The sequence below is a fragment of the Ixodes scapularis genome, unplaced genomic scaffold, assembly GCF_016920785.2.
Source record: "Ixodes scapularis isolate PalLabHiFi unplaced genomic scaffold, ASM1692078v2 PGA_scaffold2__306_contigs__length_199485367, whole genome shotgun sequence".
NCBI lineage: Eukaryota > Metazoa > Arthropoda > Arachnida > Ixodida > Ixodidae > Ixodes > Ixodes scapularis.
This window is the reverse complement of record NW_024609857.1, coordinates 61,346,987-61,367,204: the sequence shown is the minus strand read 5'-3', so window position 1 is coordinate 61,367,204 and position 20,218 is coordinate 61,346,987. Positions and strand designations below refer to the sequence as shown.

The following is a 20,218-nucleotide window of genomic DNA, read 5'->3' as shown; positions in this document are numbered from 1 at the left end:
ATCCGACTGTGATGACATTTCATGGAGGGAGAGGAGGCGATGCGGGGGCTTTGTTTATTCTATACTTCGTCTCACCCTACGATGGACTAAAGGCAGAAGCTACGGACCGCCAGATCCAATCACGAGCCACTTACAAGTTGCGTGGTATTTCGCTTCGATGCACGTATCGGCGCCCCCGTCTCAAATCACTAATGGGGAAGGGCGGACGGTAGTTCGGATTGGATAGCACTGAGTGACTCAACAATTTTACATTGCAAAGAAAGCTATGTCATACAAGCTCTTTGCAGTGTCGAAGCTATAAAAATGATGCAGCGCTTTTGACTCGGAGGATCATTCGTCCACCCCTAACCAATGCTAAGCGTGCTATATTTTAGCTTGCAACGAGATTGGACTTTGCGGTCCGTGGCTTTGGCTTTAGTCCATCGTAGGATGAGACGAAGTATAGGTGGTGTTGGCCAAACGCGGAGAACAATACCAAAGTCCTAACGAATAACGAATCTCACAGACCACAATTTCACTTTTAAATAAATGCGATAAGTGCAGGGACAGCGATTATGACGTTTCACTTGCCCACTGTGTCTGGTCACGTCGCATATTTCAGATCTAATCGTTTTATGAGCATCGTCATTCAGTTCCTCTGTTGTCCACCCTGATTGGATGTCTCTTTGTTCTCAAGAAAAGTGAACTCGGAGACTTTTTTTTTTTCGAGCGCAGTGAGTAAAATGTGCGTAACCGAGTGAGTTGCAACGACCAAGAACCGTGGCGAGGAAATATGTATACAGAGCGGAAGATTTGCGCACAGAGGCTCAACTGGAGCAGCGAACCTTGCCCCCGCGGAAGAAGCTGACTTGCCCTGCCGCACAATGCAGAGGAGCACCTGTCCGAGTCGTCGATGCGAGGTCCTTCGGTGGCAAGAGCGGTGCGCGTCGGTTCTTCACCCTGGGCGTCCCGCCGTCTGGTTGGGCGGCGGGGGAAACCCGTCCGCTCTTAAAAGCCAATGTCCGGCGCGAGGCTGGCCCGCGAGTCCACTGCTACCGCACGCCCGACAGGATGGGGCCAGCCGTCGCCGCTGCACTGCTCTGCGTCCTCGCGCAAACCACAGGCAAGGCTCTAGGAAGTTTTAGCGTTCGAATAACTCCGATAACGATACCCGATTCCCTTCTGACGACTCTCAGCATGCGTCTTTTTTTTTTCTATTTCTGGTATGGTTATTAGAGCCCAAAAATCATCTATTCTACAACTTTCACCATCTGTGCATTTAGTATACACAAAAGAATCGGTTATATCACATGTGCTCTACAGTGCTTAACTCTCCAACAAAGGGTGGTTTCCGGGAAAAAAATATCGCCCTCTGATACGCTAACCTCTTACTTTAAAAAAAAAGTGAAAGAAAAAAAGGAGAAGGGTATTTTTTGTGCTAGTTGCATGTTTTTGTTATGGTAGCGTTATGGCGATGTCATTTGTCAACTTTCTCCAACAGCTGTCTCTCTTTTTTTTTTCTTCATAGTTTGTTTTCTCCGCAAAGCACACCCTTTTAACGTGAAATGTATGGCAAGCAAGTGTTCCAAAAAGCATATGGGACACATCGGAATGCAATTTTAATCGAAGAGCGACATAAAAAAACGCGCAGAGAACGCGCGATGGGCAAGCGGCCAGGCGCTCACCGTCATTGGTAGAGGTCGTGGGGAAGCACGAGCAAGTGGGACGTATTTGGCGGATAAACAAACGCACTTGGGGCGCAAGGGGCAGATGAACTTACGCGCCGTATAAGTTCTTTGGCTTGGACTACGGGTTTTCGCGGCACACGAAAGTGTAACCAAATCGTGTTTTGTGTAACAACAAAGCGCACGTTCTTTGAACTTCGCCAGTCACGTGAAATCCGGTAAACTTTTTGAGCAAGAGATCGCGCCTCTAAATTTGGCAGATTTTACTTGATTCTACGTGCAAAATTCATGTACTCGTTCTGAATACGAGACTTTTGACGGAAATAACCAAAACAAACCGATTTTCTTTCTTTTTTTTCTTTTTTTTTTCTTTTTTGTAGGAATTTTGGAGATTTTGTTATTTTGGTTCTCGCTAAATGATAGTCCGTGACAGTTTCGGTTTTCTGTAGAAGAGCTCCCTTAAACTTCGGGGCAGTTTCATGAGTTATAACCGTCGCGGACAAATATTTCTCCTGCCGCAAAATGCTAAAAAAACAATATAATAATTACTACTGCTCTTTTGTTTCAGAAGCCTTCAAATGGGACGATTTGAGGGGTATGTTTCATTTAATATACTCTGTTTTTGTAACAAATTATCTTTTTTCTTTTAATTCAGAGTTTGTTCCTGTACGTGTTTGTAATGATGTGTGTGAGCTAAGAATGCTTGTAGCCTTTACTTAAAGTTTTCTTTCTCTTCCGACCAAAGCGCACACTAAATTTATGGAGAGTAACGTCAAAGTTCAAACAAACTTACACGACGTTGAGTAGGTTCGTTCTATACTCCGGTACACACGAAGTTCGACCGGAGCCGATGCTATGCGATCGGTTGAAGTCGGTCAATCAGCGCCAAAAGTTCGTCGTCACAGCTCTGGTCGTCTTTGAGAGTTTTCTTTCGTCAGCCCAACCAATCACGGACAGGAGAAAACGCGGGATCGAGGCGTTGACGCTGTCCACGATCGGCGTGCAAACGACGAGTACAGAAATAACCGTTGAAGGCAGTGGTGTCACTAGGGTTAGCGGCACCCGGGGCGGTGGCCCGCCGTAACTCCCCCCCCCCCCCCCTCCCCTCCGCTCGGCGCCCACCACGACCCCCCCCCCCCTCCCCACCGGCCCGTCGCGACACCCCCCGGAGCGCTGCACCCGGGGTTGTCCGCCCCCTCCGCACACCACTTGTGACGCCACTGGCTGAAGGAGCAATTCGTCTCACCGAGCGTCCCGCAGACGAGTCATGATAATGGAATATTTTCATGTATCATGGAATAGCTCTATATGTGGCACCCCCGCTGCACGCGCCTCGCAATCGTTACTAATATCAGTGCTTAGAAAAGTGGAAGAGCGGTCGTAACCGAAACACGCCCCTAAGGTCTTATACTTTTCGTCTTGCCTTAAAGCATCCATATTCTTGCGATTGGATGCTTGGCTTGTTTACATTTAAAGTGTGCCGTATCGAAAGAAAATGCATTTAGCGACTTGCTGTTGGTGTTCAGACAACTTATATTACTTTGAAAAAGCAGTGTTACTAAATTTCAAGGAGATAAACGTCGTGATTATCATGTGTAACAGAGCCATTGCTTTTGTAAAGAAATGAACTGGTTCTAACAAATCTTCCTAACCCGAGCTGCTGTAGAATAAAAACGGTAATGTTCTTTCTAAATCTGTGATCGATGGGATGCTGAACGCACACGCTGTCTCTGCCTATTCAACTTTCTTCAAGAACGACGTCTCTACCGAATCAAAGAAGCTCAATGTCATATAAAAATATGCGCACGAAAATTAATTCTGCTCTTCTTTTAAAATGTCCGCTCTACAGTTTTATATTTCGGCGCCCTAAACCGCGTCCGTGGCATGGAGATTCCGTTTCGCCCTCCGAAGCGCGACACGTAGGGTTCGAGCAACGCGTGGTCCCTTCCTTCAAGAGCGTTCTTTGGGTGTTCGCTCGTAACCTCAGTTCCATAGCGGCACAAAACCCCAATATATTCCTTTTTACTTCAGCGTTCACCCCCATCACTGTCAAACATCGTAATCGGCGTGTGACACCCGCTGGAAAGATTCAGAATTACTTTCGAGCATCTGATGATGCCAGTGTTTGACTGGAGCTGCGGATATTCGCCGTTGAAATGGTGAAGGTTAAATTTCGCGCAAGTACAAATAAGGGTCCGGGTTTCCCCCGTAGATCTTGATATTCACTAGGTATAATTTGCGGGGCTTCAGGTATAAGCTTACGGAGTGGTGGGAGAACCTTCATTTTAAAGCAACAAATACTTTTTAAAGGAACCCTCAATCCCAAAATGTCCGTCCGTCCGTCCAATGATTTCCCTATAAATTTAGCGGGAAAACTAAACTGGTGCTTATACTCCGTGCCACTAGTTGCGTGTAGTACAGGTGAAGGCAACACCAGGCAAGAAGAGAAAACGCAAGCACTAGGAAAGCGCTGAGGAAGAGGAGAGAATTATCCGCTCCTCTCTAACGTTCCTAGCGCTCATTCTTTCTCCCACTACCCTCCTCTCCCGTCCCACCTTCCCAGCGTTCGCCCTTTTTCCCTCCGCACGGCGGCGTTTCCTTCGCCTGCACTGCACGCAACTAATGCCCGTTGCAACTCAAGAAGCTAGAGCGAAGGAAAGGAAGACTGGGGAGGAGAAAGCAGACAGAACGCTGGAGAGGAGACGCCTCTCCTCTCCAGCCTTCCGTCCGCTTCCTCCTCCCCGGCATTCCTCAATTAAAACTTTTATAGCCATCTGCCAGCCGGAGGAAGCTGTTTTCGATTGTTCCCCGTCCTTGTTCCCATTATATTTCGTTGTTGTGAACGACACCAAACGCGAAAAACATTATCGATGTACTGCGCCTAAACTGACAAAAATCCTGAAGGTAAATTCAATCGCTGTAAACTGATACAATATTTTGGTTACTCACCTCCGATTTCTATCGGTGGCGCGTTCACTGCCGCTCTTCTCGGCCTCGCCGCACTGGCGGATGCCATAATGCGGGCCCAGAAACGTTCCTAACAAGTTGAAAAACGTCATCCGCGGTACACGAGAACACAAGACGCGCCCTAAGTCAGATACCCAGCACTTTGGAGCACCCAACCAGAAGACCCAACGCGGGAGCGGCACCCCGAAGAACACTTTCGCCAAAATTTCTAACCAGTCAGCATGGCCGCGCAACCTGACGCTCGCTAGATGGCTCTACGATATTCAAAATGGCGCTACCCACGATAAAGTGGTTAATAGTCGGTGCCAGCCACAAGTTAAGAGTAAAGTGGAAGCTCCTCCCACCCCTTATCGCTTTAGCAGAGCGAACGCTGGAAAAGAGGCGACCTACCCTCCAGCGTTAACTCTACTAAAGTGGAAGGAAGTGGGAGGAGCTTCTATTTTACTCTTAATCTGTCACCGACTATACGCTCCGTGCGGGAACTATAGACGCTTTGCAGCAGCTGTGCATGGGCGCCGCCATAACTGACCTTCAGTTTTTGTTTCCTCTAATTCCGTTCGCTTCACTTCATTATTACCATAGCAGGCCAGGTTATTGCCATCCTAGGTTTTATTTTGTCTTTCTCCCCAGCATTGGCCTTTGTGGAGGCTCGTCAACACCAATTTCAATGGCTCGGTATTTCGGTAAAACAAGAGAAGGTCAGCAATGGTGGCTGTATTCTGGCGCGTGTGTAAAGCGTCTATAGGGGGCGCTTTGAAAAATGCTCGTAGCGCCGCTAGCGGAGGAGCTGGCGTTCGACAGTGAGGCGCGTTCAGCAGCCTGCGGCGCCTTTTCGCATACGAAGCTGTGGCGGCGGAAGCGCGCACGGACAGAACTTTTGCTTTTTGAGCCGATACTTTGAGGGTGACGTTGCATGAGTGTTGGGGCAGACATAAGAAGGGCATCTAGCTGTTCTCCACTTCTTATATATTGAGTTTGAGTCGCTATTAGGGGTAATTTCTCTAGTTGCGGCCGAAAAAGGGGTCGGAGCAATTTTCCGAAAAGCAAGACGGCCGCCACCATAATTGCTATGAGTGGAAAATTTGTTTCGCTCGTAGATGTAAACCGGACTGCTGGAACGGTGATATCTGGAGGCGGGTGAGATGTTCACTAAGTTTCTGCACGAAATGTGCCAAGTTTCATTAAGACAGCAGGTGTGAAAGTTGTGTTTCTAACGAATAAAGAAATAAAGCGGAACGGGATATCCACTATTGGACCCAAAATGTTGTTATAACCAGGCTGTACGAAGTGCAGATTTGGGTACACAGGTGCTTGGACTTGACAGTAACATGATGCAGCACTTATTATGCCAAAAAGAGGTGGCATAGGAAACCCAGGTGGGAATTTTGTTTGGGCGGCGTAACTCAATGGTTACCGGTTTTGACCATGAAAGGGCTGTCAAGAAAATACCACTCGTCGTTGGAGGTGGAGACTTTGCTGATAAAAAGGGACTAGTGGACTCTACCCCAATTGAAAAAAAAAACTTTACGGAAGGTGGTTCTAAAGCCTAAAAAACAAAGTTGTCGGCCAACACGGTTTGGCCGTCAAAGGCTTTTGCGGTCAGCTGTTGTGTAATAGCCTGTTGCGCGAGGTGCTGATTTTCGGCACACAGGTACTTTGACATGACCGTAACTTGGCACAACACTTATTATACCAAAAAGAGGTGGCATAGCGAAACCATGTGGAAATTTAGTTTGGGCGGCGTAACTAAACGAGAACTGGTTTTGACCGTAAAAGGCTGTCAAGATAATACCACTCATCGTGGGGGCGGGGGGGGGGGGGGGGGAAGCACACTTTACAGGTAGGAAGGGATCAGTGGACGGTACTTGCAGTTCAAACAACTTTGTGATAGGTGGCTTTAAAGCCGAGAAAAAAAAATGTTGTCTACAGAACTCGGGGTGTCAGCGTTTTCACCTCCAAAAGGAGGCTGATCAAAAAAGAAAGCACACCGCAAAAACTTTCACACTCAATTGTGAATTCTCTAGTGATTCCGAGTTTTATTGTAGTTTTCCTTAAATTCATATTTGTCACTTTTCTTTTTTTTTTTTTTTTTTCGTTCGAATTTTTTTACACGAAGTACAGATTGCGTGCCATACTTGTCCGGAAATATCATCGACACGTACGATGGGGACGAAACTTCTTTGGAGCGCATTCCTCCAACGAACTTGGCACTGCATACCCGCGAGTGTGGGATGGCATTTCAGCTCGTCCCATCGGCGCTAACACATGTAGGCATCACTGGTACGAAAACAAACGCACAGCGCAAAGCGGCAGTGTGGAATATGTCAGCCGTGCCGACGCAGTGGCAGATATGATCGGGAGACTAAATTTCTCGCGTAGTAGGGCACGGGTCCATCGTTGTGAATGTCCCACAAAACATCGGCGAGGGGAAAAACTGTGAAACTTTGTCCCCACGAGATACGACGCATAACTATTGAAGTACTTAGCGACGCAGCACCGGCAGCACTTCATGCTGTGAACCCAGCGCAACCGCACCGCTCCGACTTCAATGCGTACCAATCAATGTACGTGGCGTGGTTTCGGTTTCGTTTTCTCTAGAGTTCTCACTGCCTACCTTCGGTAACGGCCGCGCGGCGGCGCGCCAGTCGCGTCGCACGGAGTGAATAGGGACGATCACCAGCATAGTGCAATGACGTCATATGTAGGGTATGAGATTAGGCGAGCACAAAACATGGCATCGGGCCAGAAGTGAGACTACGAACACTAGTTTTCTCCCCAATACTCTTTGCCGACAAGATTTATACCTGAAACTCCTAGAAACAATAAAAAAAAAAGCCACTGTAGGGGATTTTTTTGCTAAAGTTCACTTGGGATGTCGTCACCCATGTACCATACTGTTGCTGAGGAAGCACGTTTTCAGTGGCCGTTGGATCTCGTCGTAGGCATCTACTGATGATGCACTCAAATTGTGCCGTAAGATGACTTTTAGAGCGCAGCTCAGGCTCCCGTTTCCGGGATGAGGGGCGTCGCCGTCGCCGTCGGCGTAACCGTGCATTGCATTGTCGGACGTTTCCTCGCTAAAGATAGCGAGGAAATTTTCCCGCTAAATTTAGTGGGAAACTTCTCCGCTAAATTTAGATAGTAAGCTTAACCCGCTAAATTTAGCGGAAAAAATTCCCCATTTAACTTAGCGGGAAAAATTCCCCGCTAAATTTAGAGGAAAACCTTTTCCGCTATATTTAGCGAGAACTTTAGCTAAAATGCCCCACTACTGTCAATGACTAAATTTTCGTGAGGACCTAATTTCCGCGAATTTCGCGAATCGCCTACAATTCGCAAAAAATACGTCCCGCGAACAATTCGGGCAATATGTGAACGCTACGGAAGCTACACTCGATTCTCGAAAATTAGAACCCGTGAATAATATCTAAATTTCAGCCTTGGCCCGATTCGTGAAAATTTGAGCCCGGAAAATTAAGTCGTTTACAGTATATGGGAGGGGAGGAGGAGGGAAGGGTACGGAGAGGGAGGAGGGGCATACCCTCTCCTCCGTACCCTCCCCTCCTCCTCCTCAAGAGCTGCGCTCTAATTCGGCATTACGAAAAATTGTAAGTGCCTTTCATTTTTTTTTATTATTATTATGGGTGTTGGAAAATAAAGTTATTTTCAATTATCCCCGTGTTCAGGTGTCGTTCTTATTCCTTTCTTTTTCTTCCAGTAACGTGGGGAATGCGCAACTGGCAGGCTAGAGCCTTCGCCCAGATGCCCCTGACCGCACAGCAGGCACGGGAGCAGGACTTTGTTCAGCTCAACACTCGATGCAAAGGTATACCTGGTCCCAAAACGCTTTGGTGCATCATATCTCCCACCTCTAAATCTCGCTTTCTATAGAAAAAAAAAAGTCACCTATCAATAGCAACCTTAAGGACGGAAGAGGAAGGGAGAAAAATGTCTACACGAGATTATTCATTTAACCGCTCCGCTTAATTTTTCCTACAGAAACACTCGGTCCATCAAAAACGCTTTAACGAAATTCGCCGGTCGCATAGAGGCAGGTTGCTTCTGAAAACACAAATCAAAAGTTTCGTTCAAAATTTCCCATGCAAAATCCGCAAAGCGTTTCTTTTTTTTCTTTTTTTTTTCTTCCTTTTTTTAGGTTTTTAGAAAAGGCTTTGAAAGCTTGACTAACACAGTTGGTGGGGATGAGTTCCGCTATCAAGCGGACATAATATACGGGGCTAATCGTCATAATGAGTCAACTGAGTAAAGAAAACGTCTCCATTATTTTTCCTTTTTTTTTTTTTCTTTTAGTAAACGCGGACAAATGGTTTAAATTAGAAACTTGCTGACCGGTATTGAAATCAGTCAGGTTTAGAAAAACGTAAAGCGCGTGTGATGCGCGGAGGTGCGCTAAAGTGGCGACTCGTGCAATAGGCTCAAGGTCGCCGATGCGAAAATGCGGCCGCGCGGTTTCGCTGTTTCTTATTTCCGTGTTTGCGCATCGCCAGCATTGCGCCCTTTTCGCGAGTGGCAACTTTAGCGCATCATGAACCGCGTTTCCCGCGCGCTCCAATTTGTTTCTAAAATTGACTGATTTGATTGTTTTCGACGAAGAGCAAATTTCTAATTGGAACTGTATCTGTTTTCTAATAACCACCAGGTCAATTAACTATCGAATTTCAGTAAATATTTGACTTATTGTGACTCTTATCCGCCCTTATATTATGTCCGCCTGGTCGTATAGCTCATGAGCACAATATGCATTAATGCATAACATTCACTTTCTTCGTCTTTTTTTAAGGGACGATACAACGATATTAGTTTGGAACGTTTCCTCTTTATACGAGCTTAATAACACCAGTGGAGCCCGAGTATACTCGCAAGCAAACGCTTCTGATCGATAAACCTCTTTGTTACGGCGTAATTTTGAGGGCTAAAGTGACATTTTTATTTCAATCTCTACTTCGCAAAAGTTGATAACGTAACTCTGAGGTCGCAGTGTTTGAATAGTCCCCCGAGTGACGACCCCGAGTGACAAAATTTGAATGCGGCTCATCAATTGGACCCGAGCATTACGTGAGCACTCGATTTCGGCTCGTGATAATCAGTAGCTCAAAAAGCATTCGTGTAGTGGCTTGTGCCCAATCCCCGCAATGACGACAGTACGCGAATCATAACAATGATTGGAACTTAGCGCGTAACATGTGTTTTGCCAACCCCAGGGCGTGAGTAAACATTGGCTGTATTTAATGGCTCCGGATCACGTGGTCGCTTGTTCCGGTTGCGAGTTGAGGGAGTAAACGCTTATTTAAAACGTACAGCAAAACAGACGGGACGGAAAAAAGGAGACAAGCAACCCCTGCTTTCTTTCGTCCCGTCTGTTTCGCTGTACGTTTTAAATAATCATGCCTTACCAACACACCAAGCTTCCATTCTGAGTAAACCCTTCTCGTTTTTTTGGATTTTTTTTCTGCGGCTACTATGGCGTGTGGAGAAAAACTAACGCGTGTTTTATAAGCTATAAATGCCGGGGGTTTATTCCAAGTGGTATTTGCGCAAACTACAAAAATAGTTGCATTGCCCCTTCAAGCAAACCTGTGAAGCCTAAAAAATAAACTAGCAGTCACTACAGAGGGGCCCCTTTCCAGTAGAGGTTGAGGGCTTTCCGCAGTGCTACTGGTCGTTGAAATCTCTGGAGGTAGCATTGTTAAACGAACTTCCGTTAGTATAGTTCCTAGATTCTGACGATACGTGAATGATTTATATCAACATGTCCCCCCCCCCCCCCCCCGCTTCCCCTCTTCCCTGTACGATTTTCGTATAGCCTGCTTTTTTAGAGCAGAATTTAGAGCAAAACAAATGGAACTTCATCGCAAATTTTCAATTTGAGAACACACGTTTATTCTTGTAGAATACCCGTTATTAAAATACCTGCAACATACCCATACGGAGAGCAATGGATTTTGTATGACTTAGCCATACTTTGAAATAAATTGTTGCATATTCATATAATTCCGGAGATGTCGGCAAAAAGGTTTTTGATCGCCTACTTCATTTCTGCTGAATCTTTCTAATCCTGCAAGAGCTTGCTTCTCAAGTATTTTTCACTTCATTTTTTTTTTTTTTTTGTAAACGCTTGTTTATATTTGTGTTATCTGTTTTCTTGTGTCTTTTTTAATTTGTGTTTTAGTATAGTTTACTGTCTGTTTCTGCAGTGGCGCCTGTATTGACTAATGACGGGTGGCGGGAGCGTCGTCAAGCTGCTTCGTGCAAGTTTTTCTCCAGTCCACCTCACTCCTCTAGAGTTAAAATAAATACGATTCCTTATTTAAAAACTTGTGCCTCAATACAAAGACAGTCGTCTCAGAGGTTGCGATTTTATGATCCCCCTGGCATTACACAGTCATGTCTCGTTAATATGGACCCTGTTAATATGAATAACCCGCGATATGGACGCCCTTTTAGGAGACAAAGTGGGCAAGTACGCGCATTTTTGTCTATTTGTTGTGGACAACTCACATTATGGACGACTTTTGGGAACACGGCGGTGTCCACATCAATGTGACATCACTGTATATGTTTTCCACGGGTCATCCAAATAACTACAACAAAACATATTCCACTCATCAAACTTTCGGTGGTCGATCAGGTGCAGGAGTGGACGCTACAAACTAAACTGAAACCCACCGTTTGCCCCAGGCACGTTCTATGGCTTGCGGTTTATGAAGGACGACGACCCTTCGGTGGTTCTCCTCTACGACGTGAACGGAGTCATTGCAGGACTTCAGTCCGGGGTAAGTGAGCAGAGAGAGCGCAGCAACACGACCAGAGGTACTGTCACTCCGAAGTTCACATTCGTGCGATGCACCAGGATTCTGCACTAACGTCCATTTGGAACCTTCCAAATCTGCTTATTTCTGCTGTACCGTATGTTCAGAGCTCTATGTTTCTGGATCTTTACGGTGCGTTCTTACTGGAGGATGCATGTGAGAAACCGCGCTAATTTTGACGCCAGCGGTCAACACTTGGAAGTCGGCGTCGAGCGGGATTGGTTCGAGACAACCTTAAGTTACGGGAGAGTGGGGAGGGATGTGACGGTGGGAGGAGAAAGACAGTCAATATATTTTTTCGATAGTTCTAAAAAGTTGATGAGCTGCTAGATGGATGACGCCGTTGCAGCGTCATCAATCTACTTTCAACTGTAATGGCGTACCCGCTTGGTGTATTGTATGCGATCTGAGTCGGTGGTTGCCACTTCGGCACTCAAAAGTAAGTTGCACACATTTGTTTTTCTCAATTTCTGAACCAAAATGGTTTGGCCAACGGCTGTAGTAAACCCTTGAAAATATGTGTTAATAAGGTGCTTTTAACCACCGCTATCTTAAGCTTGACATCTCACCTATTGCCACAATTGATAACTTACCGTATGCAAGAAAGTTTGGGAGGAATGAGGGACAGTGAGATGTTAAGAGGAATGGGACGTTGTTTCAGTTCTCCATTTATAAAGATTGCTGCTCTGACTGGTACAGAAACACCAAGGTTAACCTGGTGTTTCTAATCCTCTCATTGAAGTTCATGCTGCATTTAGGCCAACAACTATTTGTTTTGTGTAAAATGTTACCGCAATCTTGCATGTGTCCAATTCGTCCCTGGGGGAGAGTGGAATAGGACACATATTTAGTTCCCCTATTTTTTAACATTTCTAGAAGAGTTAGAAGAAAGTGCCGTTCAGCTGATGTAAAAGGTTTTTCACCCTGCATTTATTATTATTATTATTATTTATGAATACTGTTCACCCCAAGTATGGGGCTTTAACAGGTGTGGGGTATAGAAGAGCACTGAAACATACAACATCAGGACTACAATACAGTACACATTGAGCGACATTCACTTAAAATAAAGGGGCTGAAATAGCACAAACATTCAATATATTATATAGCACTCAACAAAATGAATTCTCAGCACTCGAAATCGTTAACGAAATTTCTAAAAAATATTTAACTACTAGGAACATAAAGCAATATTTCTATGTGCCCATTAAACTACACAAAAAGACTAGAATGAAAACTGTCCTGCCCCTCCCCACTCTCCCCTATCCAATATAATCAAAGACCCTGCACCATAGCATTTCGGAGTCATCGCAGTGAGATCGAGCGCATGCACTGGTTGGACACGAGCACTGCGTCAGAGCTCGGATTGTCCTCGTGACCAGTCAGAAGGACGCTGGGCGTTTGGCTCGGGCCCAGTGGCTGAGTTGGCGCCATCCGAGTGTGACGACGTCACGCGGAGGTAGAGGATGTTCATGCACTGGCTTTCATTATTCGAGGCGGTGTCGTCCAAGACCGAGATTTGCAGCCGAAACAAAAGTTTCCGTTGTGCCCAAGCCAATCAAAATGCAAGGTGAAAATTGTGTCTTCTGATACTCTCAGCCTGTTTGAATCGCAAATCGTGCCTACCATACTTCCCTGTCTTCTAGCTGTCAGCAGAGGGGCTCTTTAATACCTTAGGATTATTCGACCCTCCACCAGAGGGGTGCATTTGAGCGTCAAACGCAGCGCCTACGAGGACGAGCTGTGGAATTCGTGGCGGGCGGCACTTACGCGAGTTCGGTCCCATTTGCAGTAGTTGGTTGAGTGTCTTTATCTCGTATCGGTGAGGAGACATTGTATACTCGTTCTGACAGCACAGCGGAGTTGCCCCTATATGATATCGCGCAGCAGTCAAGTGTTGGACACTATAGTCCGTTGCAACCTAAGAACGAAGGGCGAGGGTAAAACGGGCCGGAGAGGAGGAAGCAAACGGAACGCTAAAGAGAGAAGGAGGTTTCCCCCTCTCTTCTCCAGCGTTCCGTCTGCTTCCTCCTCCCCGACCCATCTTACCCTCGCCCTTCGTTCTTAGGTTGCAACGGACTATAGAAACGTGTCGTTCTTTGTTTAGACTGATCATATTGGAACGAGAGGTGGTGGTGATGAATACGTCTCTATTGATATCGAGACGCGGCTGCTAAACGAAGTTAAACGACGTGACGACGCGCGAGAGGGTGACTATCGTGGAGCCTCGTCGTATTTGTGAAGCTCCTAGAGAAATCGAACCGCGCAGGCACGGCGGGAAACAACAAATATAAACGGCAGGTTTTTTGTGTTTTTTTTTTTTCGCCGACCGGATTTGGACGACAGCAAACGCATGTTTTGTGGGAACTTCTATATATAAAAGACTGAATTCACGTTAAGATTAAACTCGTTGCGTTCGTAGGAGAACGTCAGGAAGCGTCCGATACGTTTCGTTGAGAAAAGAACACTGGTTTATTTCTGTACAAATACAAAGGACAAAGTCACCGACACTGGCAAGGGAAAGAGAGAATAACAGCAAAGGGGGGAGAGAGAGGCGGGGTGGTGCGATGCGTTCCAGATGTGTCCGAGCCGAAGGCCAGGAGCGCCCCTCCGTTTTATGACCCCCCTCACATTCCGGGGCCTGGGAACCGCAGATACCCGAACGAGGGCCTGTTTGTGTTTTGCGACGTTCACTTCGTTTTCGAAACGCGGGGCCACCGAGTCTGGCCGAACAAAACAATAACGTAATAAATAATAAATATTCTACAAACATCTCCCCCCGCAATGAGCATACAATTGCTCATTAGTTCAAAGACTCTAACGGATACAGAAGTTGTACCGGTCGTTTAATGACCTTTCCATGGGGGATCCTTATTGTACATGAACGCACGCGTCCATCGCGCCCAGGGAAAGTTTTGACAACACGGTCCGTGCACCAATTCTGCCGTGGCCGTAAATGTTCATATACGATTACAAAGTCTCCTTCTTTAAGTCCAGTGGACTTGGTGGGTCGGGAGTGGTGCGCAGAACGTAATTCGTTTAAATACTCCCGACGCCACCTTCTCCAGAACTGGTCAGCAAGCGCCTGCCTGTGTTTCCAGCGCCTCTGAATGTCGGCGGCGCTGGGCTCAGAGACGAGGTGACGTTCGCATGGAGGGAGCGACGTAAGTCGTCTCCCAACAAGAAAATGCGCTGGTGTGAGCGGGTCTGGTTCGGATGTCTCAGCGTAGACGAACGTTAGAGGCCTGGAATTTAGTACAGCCTCGACTTCCGTCAACACTGTGCTCAGTTCTTCGAATTTCAGAAACCCATGAGCCAAGACCTTTTTTAGAACAGTCTTGACGCACCGCACCATCCGTTCCCAAAACCCGCCCCACCAGGCAGCCCTCTCAACAATAAATTTCCACTGCACACGGAGGGACGCGAACACAGCAAAAACCTCCTCTCTTCGTATGCAGTCCCAAAGTTCTCCGAGTTCCTTGTCGGCCCTGCGAAATGTCTGAGCATTGTCAGTCAGCACAACACGACACACTCCTCTTCGAGAGATGAAGCGTCTGAAAGCCAAGATGAACTTCTCCGTTGTGAGGTCACTGACAAGTTCTAGGTGCACAGCTCTCGTGACGGCACATGTTATCACGAGGATGTAGCACTTTTTCACAACACCACACTCCTTAGCGAAGAGAGGACCTGCAAAGTCCATGCCAACGACCTCAAAGGGATCGGCCGGGTTCACCCGAAGGCCCGGCAGGGGTGCTGTAGCTTCACAGCCCGGCTTGCAGTGAAGCCGATTGCAAGTCACACAGCGTTTCAGCATTCGCTTCGTCACTTGTCGAGCCCTTATAATCCAATACCTCTCCCTGATCTCCGTTACGGTGTCACAAAGACCCGCATGAAGTAGACGTTCGTGGGTCGCGCGAATAAGCAGCTCAGTAAAGAGGTGCTTGGGAGGCAGGATGATTGGGTGCTTTTCCTCCAGCTGACGTTGCGTCTTCTGCAACCTTCCTCCGCCGCGAAGGATGCCATTAGAGTCAAGATAGGCCCCCAATGAACCTAGCGGAGACCCCTTGCTGCACTCCCCCTTGTCTTGTATTGCGGCCAGTTCCTCCCCGAACTCTTCACGTTGCGTTTGTCGCACCAGGAATTCTTCCGCGTCGCTCATTTCCTGTGCTGTCAATGATCCCTGCTTTCTCTGAACTCGCCGGCAATTCAGTACAAAACGCAGGATCCACGCCGTGACCCGCAGGAGGCGATTCAGGCTGCCGTAGCGTTGCAATGGAATGAAAGGCTCCGTAACAACAAGAGTGACACATGGCCTCAATTCCCGTTGCTCCTGCTGATGAATGTCGGTGTCGTCCAGTCGTTCTCTTGGAGTCCGTTGGGGCCATTCCGTTTGGGAACCCTGCAGCCAGTCCGGTCCTCTCCACCAGAATCCGCTAGTAACCAACGCAGGAGCCGTCAGTCCCCTGGTCAACAGGTCTGCAGGATTCTCGTTGCCTGGACAGTGCCCCCATTGCACAGGATTCGTCAGTTGCTGAATTTCCGTTACGCGGTTCGCGACAAAGGGCTTCCACTTCAAGGCAGACCCCTTGATCCAGTGCATGGCGATGGTCGAATCAATCCAAAGGTAGACAGCCTGCAGCGGTGTCCTCAGCGTGCCGATGAGATAGTGGTGCAACCTTGCCGCCAATAAGGCTCCCATGAGTTCAAGCCTTGGTAGAGTCAGCCTTTTAAGTGGAGCGACTCTTGATTTGGACATGAGAAGCGTAATCGTTACGTCGGTTTCACTCTCTGTCCTGAGATAGGCCACTGCCCTGTAGGCCCTGGGACTATAGCGTCGGAAAACAGATGAAGTTGGACAGTCGTGACGTCGCTGTCCCCCTTCAGGCTGGTGTATCTTCGTGGAATCGACATCTCCCGAAGCGCAGAAAGTTGGGAACACCAGTCCGACCATTCCCCAGCGATGTTGTCAGGAAGATGTTCGTCCCATCCCAGTGCCAGCTCCCAAAGTGTCTGAAACAATAGCTTCACTGTGACGACGACGGGGGCGATCACCCCGAGCGGATCATATATTCGGGCAGATGTCTGGAGAAGACCGCGCTTGGTGAGCTTGGTGTTGTCCACGAACCCGAGTACATTTTCCAGGTTGACAGTAAGCCGATCATCCACTCTGTTCCAGAGCAGGCCAAGGATCTTTACGACTTCTGTGGTTTGGCCTGTGGTTTCTGACCTGTCGTTCGCTTCGTTTGAGTTGAAGACACGCTGCAGGTCGTTGTCGTTTGTGTTCCACTTGCATAGTTTCATGCCCGCTCCTGTCATGATGACGCTGGCTTCTTCGTAAATTACACGAGCTTGAACATTTGTCTCCGCGCCCGTAAGCAAATCGTCAACATACAGACACGTGTCGATGATCCCCGCAGTCTCGGGGTACGTTCCCTTTACAGTGTCTAAATGATGTCGAATCGTGGCTGAAAGCAGAAAGGGGCTGCATGACGCCCCAAAGGGCACTCGCGTCATTCTCCATGTCTCAGGCGGGTTTGCCAATTCGTCACCCCTGGGCATATCTTTGAACCAGAAAAAGCGAAGAGCGTCTCTGTCCTCCGGGGCGAGGGAGACCTGCAGAAACGCCTTTTCTATGTCGGCGCTAAGAGCGATGGGGTGCTCACGGAAGTTCAAAAGCACTTGCAGCAGCTCTGGGTTCAAGTTGGGCCCAGCATGAAGATGATCATTAAGCGAGGCAGAGTTTGGAGCATGTGACGAGGCGTCAAACACGATGCGAATTTTCGTGGTTTCGCGGTCCTCCTTGATCACGGCCCGGTGAGGCATATAATACGTCATGCCACTGGGCCCGTCTTCATCCTCAGGGGGAACTCTTTCAGCAAAGCCGTTGCTCATATATTCCCTTATCGACTTGTCATACTGCGTTAGCAGGCAGTTGTCTCGGCGAAGTTTCTTCAGCAAGGCTGTCAAGCGCATAGAATCTACCTCCTTGTTGTTCGTCAAGTGACGCTCTGAGGTCTTCCAAGGGAGGCGGGTCTCGTATCTGCCGTCAGTCATTATCAGGGACGAGTTGAAAGAAGTCACCAGTTCTTTCGATGGCTCATTACCTTCGCTACTCTGGGAGGTGTCCTTAATGCCAAGGCTTTCAATATCCCAGAATGCACGCAGTTCAGTTGCGATGCACCCTGGGGTCTCGTCAACGTTGACTCTGAAGACGGCTGTCGTTGCGCATACGTTGGCAGCGTTGTTCACCTTCAGGGCGCCCTGCAGAGACCACCCGAAGATAGTCTCCACGGCGGTCAGTGAAGGGCTGACGCGATGTACGTTCCCGGTGGTGACCCTCCAATAGTAATCCGCTCCTATTAGAATGCTCACTCCACGCTCCCTTTGACAGTCCCCCACAGGTAGATCAGCGAGTGTGATCCCTTGCCCTTGTAGGCTGTTGATCAGATCACCATCAGTGATGCCCAAAATCTCTCCGCAGATCTCCGGAACCTCCAAGGCCTCGATGACGATTTCGGCGTCTCCGTGGTGGCTTCGAAGTATAAGCTCCACCCGGCGGCATCTTCTTTTCGTACCACGCGCCGACTCACCGAAAGCGAATATCGTTAACTCCTCCTCTCCAACTGGTCTACATCGAAGTTTTTCGGAGGTGTCTCGACGGATGAAGGTTCGCTGACTGCCTCCATCGATTAGTGCTCGCAGGGAAGTCTCGGTCTGACCCCTCGCTCGCATCCTGGCCGTTTGAAGGAGCACCTGATTGTGGTTGGTTGTACAGGCGCTCGAGATGCCAATAAACTGAGGTGGGTTTGAGTCAGAGCTCGTCGACTGCCCTGCTCCTGCCCACTCGGGGTCGCACATCACGGTTAGATGTCTCCTAGAACACCTTGCGCACGATAGTTTCTGGGCGGACCTGCACTCTCGGGAGCGATGGAACTGCTTTGTGCACCGAAAGCACCTGTTCTCCGCCTTCAGTTTTTCCTTCTTTTCTTGGATCGTAAGGGGTGACGTACACTTCTCCAAGATGTGCTCGTTAGAGCCGCAGAATACGCAGCGCCTCATTTCTGACTTCGCGGCACTGGTCAATGCTGCCGCAGAGCCTCCCTTTTCGGAGCGAAACTCTCGGTGGCGCGATTCGGGTGCCGTTCGTTGGTTCGCGTGGGGAGTGAGCTGTCGGCATTTTTCTCTGGTTTCCACCTCGATTTCAATAAACTCAAGCAACCTCACGAGGTCGTCTCTGCCTTCGGTCTGTGGTCGCTTTTCGACAATCAAACTCCGATTGTATCTGAGAATGAGCTCAGGAGGAAGAGATCTCTGGAGAACAGTGTGCAACAGTACCCCATACGAATCTGAGTCAACTCCCAAGCTTTTGAGGCTCCGCATGCGTGTCTGCACCTCGTCATAGAGCCTGCGGAGCCCATTCGCCGCGTCTGACATAGGGATTGGTTTAACGTTCAACAGGTGCGTGAGGTGATCGTTGACGATGACGGAGGGTTGGCCGAACCTCTTCCTCACTAGTTCTACGGCCGTGCCATAGTTGTCCCCGGTTACCGGAATACCTTTGATGACAGACTCCGCTCGGCCGACCAGATACACTTTGAGATATTTGAACTTGTCTACGGGAGACAAGGCTGGGTTCTGGTCGATTGACGATTGAAACTGATCCCAGAATGTCTGCCACTCCGCCAGCTCTCCGTTGAACTTCGGTAACTCCAATTTGGGTAGCTTTACGTTGGGGACAGTTGCGCCGTTACCCCTTTGTACCTCCATACGCGACACGTTGCTAGAGGTAGAGGAGGTTGTCTCGTTGTTCGTGACTTCTTGTAGCTGCCTCAAGGCTCTAGTTCTGGCTATGCTGATAGCATCTTCATAACCGAGGCTAGCTTCCGTTTCCTCCTCGATATCGTTCACGTCAGTCAGGTCGGCTACTTGTTGGTCAAGCTCACGAAGCGATTTTTCTTTTAAAGCAAGGAGAGAAAGTTTTTCGTCAAGCTCACCTTGCTGCGATGGAGCTCCTTTCATTGCTGTGGTCATCTCGTTGATAATCCTGGTGACCGCAGCTCGGACGACCGCTCGTTTTTTCTTCAGTTTCTCCATTGCAGCCGCTCGTTCACGTTGTTCGTTGGCTTCAGTTCGTGAGGCTGTCGCTGCTTCCGTTGAGTGTCTCTTTGCCAGAGTGAGTTCCCTGACGTTCTCCCGGGTTTCGGCACCAAAATTGTGGGAACTTCTATATATAAAAGACTGAAGTCACGTTAAGATTAAATTCGTTGCGTTCGTAGGAGAACGTCAGGAAGCGTCCGATACGTTTCGTTGAGAAAAGAACACTGGTTTATTTCTGTACAAATACAAAGGACAAAGTCACCGACACTGGCAAGGGAAAGAGAGAATAACAGCAAAGGGGGGAGAGAGAGGCGGGGTGGTGCGATGCGTTCCAGATGTGTCCGAGCCGAAGGCCAGGAGCGCCCCTCCGTTTTATGACCCCCCTCACATTCCGGGGCCTGGGAACCGCAGATACCCGAACGAGGGCCTGTTTGTGTTTTGCGACGTTCACTTCGTTTTCGAAACGCGGGGCCACCGAGTCTGGCCGAACAAAACAATAACGTAAAAATATTCTACATGTTTCTCAAGTGTAATCGTATCATTAGACGTGTACTCTTCGACCGAAATTTGTCGTACATGAACTATCGGTCGTAGGTTTCGGTTTCCAGTATTTACAAGATAGCACCAATAAATTTATGCCAATTTTTTTTTTTTTTTGGG

General features: G+C 48.2%; 1 protein-coding gene across 1 annotated transcript in view; it reads right to left on the bottom strand.

Moving 5' to 3' along the window:
• LOC121836496 overlaps positions 1–19,555 on the bottom strand; it is a 45,763-nt gene extending 26,208 nt beyond the window's left edge. Inside the window, exon 1 of the mRNA XM_042291407.1 lies at positions 17,444–19,555. Within this exon, the coding sequence (XP_042147341.1) occupies positions 17,444–19,555 (2,112 nt within the window). The remainder of the gene's footprint in view (positions 1–17,443) is intronic.
• Positions 19,556–20,218: the final 663 nt, after the last annotated feature.